The 12,910-nt window shown below is 45.5% G+C and overlaps 1 protein-coding gene across 9 annotated transcripts in view; it reads right to left on the bottom strand.

The window, feature by feature from the left end:
* NAV1 (neuron navigator 1) overlaps nucleotides 1–12,910 on the bottom strand; it is a 526,544-nt gene that overhangs the window by 144,124 nt on the left and 369,510 nt on the right. For all 9 annotated transcript variants that reach the window (XM_056557725.1, XM_056557730.1, XM_056557732.1 and 6 more), the window contains 2 exons: nucleotides 6,955–7,076; nucleotides 4,557–4,735 (listed from right to left, as the gene is read on the bottom strand). In XM_056557725.1, the coding sequence (XP_056413700.1) occupies nucleotides 4,557–4,735; nucleotides 6,955–7,076 (301 nt within the window). The remainder of the gene's footprint in view (nucleotides 1–4,556; nucleotides 4,736–6,954; nucleotides 7,077–12,910) is intronic.

Genomic DNA, 12,910 nt, shown 5'->3' with positions numbered 1-12,910 from the left:
TGTTGCGGAGAGAGTTCTACTTCCGAGGCATCCGAGGAACGAGAGAGAGCATCGGCCCTAATGTTCTTATCGGCAGGCCGAAAGTGAATTTCAAAATTAAATCGGGCAAAGAACAGAGACCACCTGGCCTGGCGAGGATTCAGCCGTTGGGCAGACTGGAGATAGGAGAGGTTCTTGTGATCGGTGTAAATAATAACTGGAAATCTTGATCCCTCCAGCAGATGCCTCCATTCCTCAAGTGCTAATTTAATGGCTAGAAGCTCTCGATCCCCGATGGAGTAGTTCCTCTCCGCCGGAGAGAAGGTCCTAGAAAAAAAACCACAAGTAACAGCATGCCCGGAAGAATTTTTTTGTAGAAGGACCGCTCCAGCTCCTACTGAGGAGGCATCAACCTCCAATAGAAAGGGTTTAGATGGGTCAGGTCTGGAGAGCACGGGAGCCGAAGAAAAGGCAGACTTGAGCCGTTTAAAGGCGTCTTCCGCTTGAGGAGACCATGACTTAGGATTGGCATTTTTTTTGGTTAAAGCCACGATAGGAGCCACAATGGTAGAAAAATGTGGAATAAATTGTCTGTAATAATTGGCGAACCCCAAAAAACGTTGGATAGCACGGAGTCCGGAGGGGCGTGGCCAATCTAAGACGGCAGAGAGTTTGTCTGGATCCATTTGTAGTCCCTGGCCAGAGACCAAGTATCCTAGGAAAGGAAGAGATTGGCATTCAAACAGACATTTCTCCATCTTGGCATAAAGTTGATTGTCACGAAGTCTCTGAAGAACCATACGGACATGCTGGCGGTGTTCTTCTAGATTGGCAGAAAAAATCAGGATATCGTCCAGATATACAACAACACAGGAGTATAAGAGATCACGAAAAATTTCATTAACAAAGTCTTGGAAGACGGCAGGGGCGTTGCACAGGCCAAAGGGCATGACCAGATACTCAAAGTGTCCATCTCTAGTGTTAAATGCCGTTTTCCATTCATCCCCCTCTCTGATGCGGATGAGATTATAAGCACCTCTTAAGTCCAGTTTGGTAAAGATGTGGGCACCTTGGAGGCGATCAAAGAGTTCAGAGATGAGAGGTAGGGGGTAGCGGTTCTTTACCGTGATTTTATTAAGACCGCGGTAGTCAATGCAAGGACGTAGGGAGCCATCTTTTTTGGACACAAAGAAAAATCCGGCTCCGGCAGGAGAGGAGGATTTGCGGATAAAGCCCTTTTTTAAATTTTCCTGGATGTACTCAGACATAGCAAGAGTCTCTGGGGCAGAGAGAGGATAAATTCTGCCCCGGGGTGGAGTAGTGCCCGGGAGGAGGTCAATAGGACAATCATAAGGCCTGTGAGGAGGTAGAGTCTCAGCTTGTTTTTTGCAAAAAACATCCGCAAAGTCCATATAGGCCTTAGGGAGACCGGTTACAGGGGGAACGACAGAGTCACGGCAAGGGGAACTGGGAACCGGTTTAAGGCAGTCCTTGAAACAAGAGGGACCCCAACTCTTGATCTCCCCAGTGGACCAATCCAGGGTTGGGGAATGGTGTTGAAGCCAGGGTAGTCCAAGGAGAATTTCGGAAGTGCAATTGGGGAGGACCAAAAATTCAATTTTCTCGTGATGAGGTCCGATGCACATTAGAAGGGGCTCCGTGCGGAGACGTATGGTACAGTCCAATCTTTCATTATTAACACAATTGATGTAGAGGGGTCTGGCGAGACTGGTCACCGGGATGTTGAACCTGTTGACGAGAGAGGCCAAAATAAAATTTCCTACAGATCCGGAATCCAAGAAGGCCATAGCAGAGAAGGAGAAGGTAGAGGCAGATATCCGCACAGGCACAGTAAGACGTGGAGAAGCAGAGTTGACATCAAGGACTGTCTCACCTTTGTGCGGAGTCAGCGTACGTCTTTCCAGGCGGGGAGGACGGATAGGACAATCCTTCAGGAAGTGTTCGGTATCGGCACAGTACAGGCAGAGATTCTCCATGCGGCGTCTTGTCCTCTCTTGAGGTGTCAGGCGAGACCGGTCGACCTGCATAGCCTCCACGGCGGGAGGCACAGGAACGGATTGCAGGGGACCAGAGGAGAGAGGAGCCGGGGAGAAAAAACGCCTCGTGCGAACAAAGTCCATATCCTGGCGGAGCTCCTGACGCCTTTCGGAAAAACGCATGTCAATGCGAGTGGCTAGATGAATGAGTTCATGTAGGTTAGCATGGATTTCTTGTGCGGCCAGAACATCTTTAATGTTGCTGGATAGGCCTTTTTTAAAGGTCGCGCAGAGGGCCTCATTATTCCAGGATAGTTCTGAAGCAAGAGTACGGAATTGTACGGCGTACTCGCCAACGGAAGAATTACCCTGGACCAGGTTCAACAGGGCAGTCTCAGCAGAAGAGGCTCGGGCAGGTTCCTCAAAGACACTTCGAATTTCCGAGAAGAAGGAGTGTATAGAGGCAGTGACGGGGTCATTGCGGTCCCAGAGCGGTGTGGCCCATGACAGAGCTTTTCCAGACAGAAGGCTGACTACGAAAGCCACCTTAGACCTTTCAGTAGGAAACTGGTCCGACATCATCTCCAAGTGCAGGGAACATTGGGAAAGAAAGCCACGGCAAAATTTAGAGTCCCCATCAAATTTATCCGGCAAGGATAGTCGTAGGCCAGAAGCGGCCACTCGCTGCGGAGGAGGTGCAGGAGCTGGCGGAGGAGATGATTGCTGAAGCTGTGGTAGTAGCTGCTGTAGCATCACGGTCAGTTGAGACAGCTGTTGGCCTTGTTGCGCTATCTGTTGTGACTGCTGGGCGACCACCGTGGTGAGGTCGGCGACAACTGGCAGAGGAACTTCAGCGGGATCCATGGCCGGATCTACTGTCACGATGCCGGCTGGCAGGAGGTGGATCCTCTGTGCCAGAGAGGGATTGGCGTGGACCGTGCTAGTGGATCGGTTCTAAGTCACTACTGGTTTTCACCAGAGCCCGCCGCAAAGCGGGATGGTCTTGCTGCGGCGGTAGTGACCAGGTCGTATCCACTAGCAACGGCTCAACCTCTCTGACTGCTGAAGATAGGCGCGGTACAAGGGAGTAGACAGAAGCAAGGTCGGACGTAGCAGAAGGTCGGGGCAGGCAGCAAGGATCGTAGTCAGGGGCAACGGCAGGAGGTCTGGAACACAGGCTAGGAACACACAAGGAAACGCTTTCACTGGCACAATGGCAACAAGATCCGGCGAGGGAGTGCAGGGGAAGTGAGGTATAAATAGGGAGTGCACAGGTGAACACACTAATCAGAACCACTGCGCCAATCAGCGGCGCAGTGGCCCTTTAAATCGCAGAGACCCGGCGCGCGCGCGCCCTAGGGAGCGGGGCCGCGCGCGCCGGGACAGGACCGACGGAGAGCGAGTCAGGTACGGGAGCCGGGGTGCGCATCGCGAGCGGGCGCCACCCGCATCGCGAATCGCATCCCGGCTGGAGGTGGTATTGCAGCGCCCCGGGTCAGTGGATCTGACCGGAGCGCTGCAGTAGCGAGAGTGTAGCGAGCGCTCCGGGGAGGAGCGGGGACCCGGAGCGCTCGGCGTAACAGTCTGCAAAATCAATAAAAATAAATAAAAAAATACACGTATTTAAAAAAAAAAATGGTATTACAAGAAATACTCCCCCACAAACCCTTGTTAACCATTTTATTTAAAACTGGAAACAAAATCTGACATAATCCACAGAATACACAGATCTGAAATGAGAAGAAAAGAAAAACACAAAAAATGGGTTAGTCCATTTAGGGAGCTTTCTCCTGGGGGGGGAAGCACCCAGAAACCAGTGCATTCCCAAACAGGAATCCTCCAGCTGCAGCTGTTGCTACACTACAACCCCCATTAATGGTGGGACTTGTAGTTAAGCAACAGCGAACTTCCAGTTTTACACTGGAATACACTGGTCACATTATACATTTTTAATATGCCTTTTTAAAACAGAAAAGCATGCCAAAAACGCAGATGTGAACAGATGCATACTTACCAGCCTTGTTCTTGGTCCGTCGATCTTCTTCTGTAGCACCACCTCTAATGATGACCTTATAAGACGTGGGGCTACAGAAGATGTTCGACGGACCAAGAACAAGGTTAGTAAATGGGTCTTCTCTTGTATACAGCAAAGGCTGTATACAAACCCTCCAAAGGGTTTGCGCTAGGTAACCCTTTCATTGCTGATCTGGCACATATTGCTCAGCTCAACGAGAAACATGTTGAAAATTGTTTTGATCGCAGTGTTTCCCCGTCCTGTAATTAAGGATCACAGCATGTCTCAGGAGTAAGACTCGGTGAGATCCAGGTAATATGGCTTAAGTTGTGCTGCATAGCAGTGTAACTTAACCATTTAATGAGCCAAACTTTTGAAATGCTTGCACTTCTCTGGTTAGTAGCTATGTATATGAGAACAAAGACTTTTTAAAGACAAACTCCTTAATACATTGTACTTCTCGTCAAAGTGTACCATTCATTATGCTACGGGAAAGGCTGGTTGTCTGTTCTTTTTTCAAAAATGTGTTCAAGAATCTGAGACTAAACATAAAATAAGATACATACACAGAGGATGAAGGTGAGGAATGCAAAGAAGTTGTCTCTGGACCTGGTGGTCCATGGTGTTGTTTTGGTGATGTTGGTGCAGATGAGTCAGGAGTTGCCATTTCTTCAATGTCAGAGTATGAGGTGGCCGACTTGGGTCCTTTTTTCATACTGAATGCTTTATTAAATGAGCTGCGCAACTATAAATAACAATACAATAACATTAAATTATTCTAACACCTAAAGACATTTTAAAAATATTTCCACATCCTATAGTGCTCAGCACTACATGAAATATGTGTGTATATGTATATATATTAATTTCCAACAAATGTGCCCAAAGGGCACTGATTCCCTAAATCCTTCCTTCTAAAACGTAACTTTTATTGTTGTTTACTTAAATTAAAAGAGTAGAAAAAAGTTAAAAACACAGCACTGTCCCCTGTTTATGACCACTGTCTTAATTACAGTATAGCAATATATTGTCCATCCGGAGCTAGTCTATCATTGCTAGCTAATGCCCTTTACAGTTATACACTGTGATCTTTCTGGGTGCTGGCAGCTGCACCTGCAGTGTGCGTTGGCAGCTAAATACACAGTGGACAGTGGTGCTGTTTAAAACCTAATCCCTGTATAACACCCTACATGTTTCGCCACTTGCGTGGCTTTCTCAAGGATGATTTCTACAGACTGTAGAAATCATCCTTGAGAAAGCCACGCAAGTGGCGAAACATGTAGGGTGTTATACAGGGATTAGGTTTTAAACAGCACCACTGTCCACTGTGTATTTAGCTGCCAGCGCACACTGCAGGTGCAGCTGCCAGCACCCGAAGCATCACAGTGTATAACTGTAAAGGGCATTAGCTAGCAATGATAGACTAGCTCTGGATGGAGCAGCTATATAAGGAACAATATATTGCTATACTGTAATTAAGACAGTGGTCATAAACAGTGGACAGTGCTGTGTTTTTAACTTTTTTCTACTCTTTTAATTTAAGTAAACAACAATAAAAGTTACATTTTAGAAGGAAGGATTTAGGGAATCAGTGCCCTTTAGGCACATTTGTTGGAAATTAGTATGTGCACCCCTCCTTCCTCCAGGGGCAACTGAATAAGTTGATTTATATGTATATATATATACATATATATATATATATATATATATATATATATATATATATATGTATATATATATATATATATATAGTCATATCAATATAAAGAAATGCTCATAAATAACTTAAAGAATGGTAAAAAGCCTGTTGATACAAAGAAAGACCCTTAGAAGGAACAGCATAAATCTATAATGACATTGTAAATACAAATAAATATAGATAACACAAAAAATGATAGGAGATACAAATAAAAACCGGAAAAGTGAGACAATGTATATAGTTGCTTACAAATATAGAGATAATATACAGGCTTTGTAAAATGTAGGGCCATAAAAAACTCACTTCCAAAATGAGTAAAAAAAAAAAAAAAACACACTGTGAGGGTACATTCACATGGGTGAGATCTATTATGAGTTTCCCGTTGTGAGTTTAGGCTGCAGCTAATTTTTTTGCGGTGAATATAAAAAATATAAAAATAAGATATAAATTGTATACTGTAACCAGTAGGTAAGTGCTAAATCTATCTATGTATAATTATATTCTTGCAGCAGATTTTTCTCCTTATATAAAGACGTGGACAAAATATTATGGTGCCCTGAACTTAAAGGGGTACTCCACCCCTAGACATTTTATGATAAGATGTCTGATCGCGTGGGTGCCGTTGCTGGGACCCCCCCCCCCCCCCCGATCTCTTCTGCAGCACCCTGTGTCATCTGCTTCAAGGAGCAAACTTTGCTCCGTGCCTAATGACGGGTGATACAGGGGCCGGAGTATCGTGAGATCACGGCCCCGCCCCTCGTGACATCAGGCCTCACCCCCTCAGTGCAAGTCTATGGGAGGGGGAGTGACGGTCACCCCTGTATCACAAGTCATAAGGCACGGAGTGAAGTTCGCTCTGTGCACAAGATGACAGGGTGCTGCAGGAGAGATCTTATCCCTTTGGATAGGGGAAAAGATGTCTAGGGGAAGAATACCCCTTTAACATTTTGTTGCACAACCTTTTGAAGCAGTCATCAAAAGGTTGTACAGTGGGTGACACTGGTAGTGCAGTGGGTGACACGATCATGGGTAGGGGATCCGTTGTCCCAGCAGCCCATGTGTTTATGTAAGCCTCCATGGCTGCTGGGGATCATCTGTTAATGGAGCCTGCCTGTGGATCAATGCAGGACAGGTCTGAATACTTTCCATGCGAAAGTTTAGTGTTTCCTTTTTATGAAATGTGCAATATTTTCTAAAATATCTAAAAGGTGTACAAACCATATATTATGGAGAAAAACATATTTTAAAGATGCTGCATATCTTACCCAACTTTTCTTCTTCTTCTTTTTGCTGTCACTATCCTTTATGCTCCCAGCACTACAGTGACTTGAAATGCTATTTAGGCTGGAAATGCTATCTGATGAATTCTGACGCCTTATTCGCAATTCTGCAATAACAAAAGAAAAATCAAATAAATATGCTGAAAGTAATAAGTGTATTTTAACTTTTAGTAGCATTTGTAGCTACAGTTAAAGGGACTCTGATACCTTTAAAGGAAAACTGTCACCTGTTCACCCACACTAACTAAAGATCCTCTGCTAAATTCAGTGAATTGCACACAGGGGGAGGGTTCGCCCACGCAATTTACATATTAATTGTCTGTGACTCCACATCATAGTGAAGTGGAGTCACAAACAATAAATATGTAAATTGAGTGGTTGAAGCCCCGCCCCCTGTGCACGATTCACTGAAATTAGCAGAGGATCTACTGGGGGACATATTTCAGGACCTACTGGACAAATTTAAGTAAGTGACCCCGTGTTGGACTCCTTTTCCTCTACACTATAACCCAGTGTATTAGGTTTAGTGTGGGTGAACAGGCTGACAGTTTTCCTTTAAAACCTTCTACCCAGGGCTCGAGTCCTGCAGGAACTCATGGGAACGGAGTTCCTGCACTTTTTCCACAGCTGGAACGCAGTTCCCCTTAGCAGGAGCCCTGCAGGACCAGCCCTTAAAGGGGTACTCTGCCCCTAGACATCTTATCCCCTATCCAAAGTATAGGGGATAAGATGTCTAATCGTGGGAGTCCTGCTGCTGGGGACCCCCGCGATCAGCGGCACCCCAGAGATCCGGTACACGGAGCTTTGCTCCGTGAAGGATGACTGGTGATGCGGGGCAGAGACTCGTGACGTCACAGTGATGCCCCCTCAATACAATTCTATGGAAGGGGGCGTGACGCCCCCTCCCATAGACTTGCACTGAGGGGCCGTGACGTCACGAGCCTCAGCCGCTGCACCAAACGCTCTAAACGAAAGCTGGGCGTAGCAGGGAGAATGTGGGAGTCCCCAGAGGCGGGACCCTTGGGATCAGATATCTTATCCCCTATCCTTTGGATCGGGTATAAGATGTCTAGTACCCCTTTAAGTGGAAATCTTGGGTGAGTTCCCACACTTTTTTTCCCCAGGACTTGACCCCTGCTTCTACCCCATACTACAAATCAGAAAATAATCAGTAAAGCACTGATTTCGAACCTATCAGGTTTATGTTTCTACTCACTTGCATTCCCCTGTTGAAACAATATAATGGAAAGGACAAAATTGACTCCTGCACTGTCATGGCTGCGCAAAGAGAATGGGATGAAAGAATAGAAAAAAACTGTACTTATTGATGCCGATTATGCATTCATATGCCCTTGCAAAATCTGTATCAAGGAGATTTACAGTGTTTTCAGAGAGAAGGAAGAGACAGTTTTATACTATCATGGCCATCATTATTGCTGTATACCCATAGGCAACTTTACCCAGGGAGCAGCTTCAAAAACACTCATAAATGTCTTTTTTCACACAATTAAATTCTACTAATGGGAATACAGCTCTTATATATTTTTTTTAAAACCTTTAACATCTTAAGGACACAGCCCATTTTGGCCCACAGCCAATTTTATTTTTGCACTAGCTGAGTACCTGGCATTGCCCGTTTTGTTTTCCTAATCTTCGTTTTGGAGGAAAATCAACAGAGGAAGCTTTTGACTTCATAACCCGTCCTCATATATTGTTGTCATATCCCAACCCCATATCCCGTCCTCCTTTCCCGTCCTCATATCTTGACCTCCTATCCTATCTCGACCTCCTATCTCGACCTCCTATCCCGACCTCCTATTCCGACCTCCTATCCCGTCCTCCTATCCCGACCTCATATCCCGACCCATAATATGTGTACCAGGTATTGAAATACAGTGGTCCCTCAAAATATGATATTTTTTTAAATATGTTGAAACCATCATATGTCGAGTACATATTTCTATGTAAAAATAGTAATTGGTTCTGGGGCCTCGGAACCATTGTATGTTGAATACATATCTCTATGGGAAACTGCTAATTGGTTCTGGGATGACCATTGTATGTGGAGTGTATGGGGAGTGTTTAACAAACCAGGGTGCCGCATGCATGCATGTACAGCCATTGACTGTCTGGGCATGCTGGGAGTTATAGTTTTGCAACAGCTGGAGGCACACTGATAGGGAAACATTGATGTATGGGGTGTATAGTGTGTATGTATTGTATGTGATGTGTGACATCGCATACAGTACTGTACAGTTCTTTAAATACCTTCAGGGGGGGACAGAATGTCCTCCATTACGATCCTGCCGACTACAGCTCTATAGGAAAGGAAGGGGAGAAGCTCATTGGATGCCTGCAGCAAGATGCTGCAGGCTATTGGCTATGGCTGCTCTGGGAGGCGGGGCTTACACAGAGCTCACAGTGGAAGCCTCCGTGAGCTAGCAGGACAGCATGTGAGTAACAGGAGGCAGAACGGGGCACATTATACAACTATCTGTCATTTGCTGAAGTTGGCAGCGCTGTCAGATAGCTGTTTGTACGATGGCCCCGACACACAGCAGCATCATATGTCGAGGCTGCCTTCAACATACGATGGGCTCTGAGAGGCCATCATATGTTGAAATGATCATATGTCGGGGCCATCATAAGTCAAGGGATCACTGTATCTCCAGCCGTACGGAAGTTATGTGGGAACATACATTTCCCATTGATTTGCATGGGACTTTAAACAAAAACCCTGGCCTTCAAAAATGGGGGTAGTTAAAGGTTAAATTAACTATCCTATATTTTAAGTGGACATATAAGTAACATGTGACCAAGTATTATCGAAATATCTCCAGCCGTTTGGAAGTTATGCAGTAACATATATTTCCCATAGACTTGTATAGGACTTTAAACAAAAACCCCGACCCTGGCAAATTGGGGTGAGTAAGGGTTAAATTACCTATCCTATCTTTGTTGTTGACATATAAGGAACATGTGTGCCAAGTTTCATGTTAATATCTTTAGCCGTTTGGACGTGATGCTGGAACATACACACACACATACACACACACATTGGCCCTCATTTACTATTGCAAACCCGACATGTTTTGTCGGGTTGTGCGCCAGATTGTGTCTCATTGCGCCAGAAATTCTGTCTGCGCCAGAATTGAAAAAACCCTGACTAACTCTCCTTTTTGCTAAGAAAACCCGAAAAAGGGGTGTGACCGCCAGGAAAATGGGGGCGTGGTCTCCGAAAAGGGGCGTATTCCCGAAATTTTCACAAAAAAACAACATATTTACTAAGGTAGATGTGGTGGATTTGAGCTGAGAAAAACCCGACAGATCAGAGCATGTGTGAAAAAAAAAAAAAGCAAAGTGTAGGGAAAGTGGAAAATGAAGGGAAACCTTAGTAAATAATGTGAAAAATAAATTGCAGGGAATTAAAACCCATAATGATTTAAGTTTTTTCCTCCTCGCCTTCTAAGGCTTTTTTTTTCTTTCAAAAACGCCAATAAAAATGCCCATTCTGCCGCATGGCGTTTTTTTGTGAAAAAGCGCTGTGGCCAAATGTTAGCTGCAAGTCAATAGGGAACTGCAAAATGCCATATCCACTTGGCGTTTTTCAGTTTGGCGCTTTTTTAATCCTTTTGGCGTTTTTCTGCTATTTTGGGCTCCTTGGCAGTTTTTAAAAAACGACCTCTTGTTGAGACTTTGGCGTTTTTTCGGGAAAATCTTGGCATTTTCCTCCCATAAAAGTCTATGGGTGTGAAAAAACGCCAAGAAAAACGCCATGTGGGTTTTTACTTTGGCGTTTCTGCTGGCAGTCTTTATTCTTTTTTGGACTTTAGCGATCCAAATAAGTGATGGAGATACCTTTTTTTATAAAAATTTCGTAAGGTACCATTAAAAAAATTTATAAAAAAGATACAGTAGTGATGGAAAAAATTGTATTTAACGAAATGTATCTTTTTTATAACAACATTTTAATACATTTTTAAACAGGGATCAATTTATGTGGGCGGGCAGGGCACTAAAAATGTAACCGACAATAATAAAAATGTATGTGTTGTTCACTTTTAAAAAAAAATGTTTTAGGTAGTACTACTACTCCCAGCATGGAACACACTGTACTGTACTAATTGACAGATCGTCCGTTGCGATCCTCCTGTATAATGTATAGATGCGGCCGGACGCTCTTCTATGGTCCCCTGCACTGCCATATATATACACCTATTCATTTTTCCCGCAGAGAGCTGTGATTGGCCAGATGGTTCCAGCCAAACACAACTCTCTGTGGGAAATATGAATAGTATATATGCGTCAGTGCAGGGGACCATAGAAGAGCGGCCGGACGCATCTATACATTATACAGGAGGATCACAGCATTTGTCAGGATTGACACTCACTGCGATCTGTCTATTAATGCAGGTACTACAGTTCCCAGCATGGAGCAGAATGTGCTCCATGTTGGGAGCAGTACTACCTGCAGTAAGGGACAGATCACAGAAAGTGTCCCTCTTCCTGACACCTGTTGCGATCGTCCTGATGTGAATTTCGGGACTCAGCTGTGCTCACAGCTACAGAGCTGGGAGAACAGCTGATGCTGAGCAGTAGATATAGTTCATATATCTACTGCCCAGCAAGAACTTACAGTGAGCCTGCAATGTGTATACAGTATACACATTGCTGGCTCACTTAACCCCTTGCTGAGCTGTGCGCTATGTGCCAGCCCAGCAAGGAAAGAGTCAACTGCTGGACAGTGTAGGTTAACCCTTTGGGCGGTATACACTATATATATACAGCTATCTATGGATAGCTGTATATATTGTATACAAAAGACGATGACCACTTACCTCCCTCCAGTCCCGGCTGGGTCCATGTAGCTCCGTCCCCCTAGTGATGACGTCATAAGAGGGAGAAGCTACAGATGGGAGCCAGGCTGGTAAGGGTGTGAGGCTCTGTTCACATTGTACGTTTTGTAAAATGTGAATAGACCCATCTGGCAGTGTCTTCCCAGACAGGGAGACTCCAGCTGTTGCTAAACTATAACTGTCTGGGCATGCTGGGAGTTGTAGTTTTGCAACAATTGGAGGCTCCCTGTTTCAGAAGACATTGCAATATGGGTGCTCTCCCCAGCAGAGAGTGCCAAAAATGTACTACCGTATATACTCGAGTATAAGCCGAGTTTTTCAGCTCGATTTTTCGTACTGAAAACACCCCCCTCGGCTTATACTCGAGTGAACTCTCTGCCCTCAGTGGTCTTCAACCTGCGGACCTCCAGATGTTTCAAAACTACAACTCCCAACATGCCCGGACAGCCATCTGCTGTCCCGGAAATGCTTGGAGTGGTAATTTTTAAACATCTGGAGGTCCGCAGGTTGAAGACCACTGCTCGGGCCTTCGTCATCATCCATCCCCCCCTCTCCCCTTTAGTTTTGTACTCACCTCCGCTCGGCGGGACGTTCGGGTGAGCTTGTCCGGGCCATCTGTGCTGCAGGACCGTCCGGTGGGGAGGGATAGTCGTTCTGGGCTGTCCATCTTCACCAGGTGGGCCTCTTCTCTGCGCTTCGTGTCCGGCCCCGGAATAATGACGTTGCCTTGACGACGACGCACAAGGACACAACGTCCCTAGCGGAGGTGAGTACAAAACTAAAGGGGGGAGGGGGAGGGGGTGGCTGGATGATGACGAAGGCCCGGGCAGTGGTCTTCAACTTGTGGACCTCCAGATGTTTCAAAACTACAACTCCCAGCATGCCCGGACAGCCGATGGCTGTCCAGGCATGCTGAGAGTTGTAGTTTTGGAACATCTGGAGGTCCACAGGTTGAAGACCACAGTTAAATCAGACATTGACAACCGGTGATGATGAAGGGGGTGGTGTGGGATGATGAAGGGAGGGATGATGAAGGGGTAATGATGAAGGGGGGGATGATGAAGGAGTAATGATGAAGGGGGGGG

This window comes from Hyla sarda, chromosome 2 (assembly GCF_029499605.1).
Source record: "Hyla sarda isolate aHylSar1 chromosome 2, aHylSar1.hap1, whole genome shotgun sequence".
In the NCBI taxonomy this organism is placed as follows: domain Eukaryota; kingdom Metazoa; phylum Chordata; class Amphibia; order Anura; family Hylidae; genus Hyla; species Hyla sarda.
This window is presented reverse-complemented; position numbering and strand designations above follow the sequence as displayed.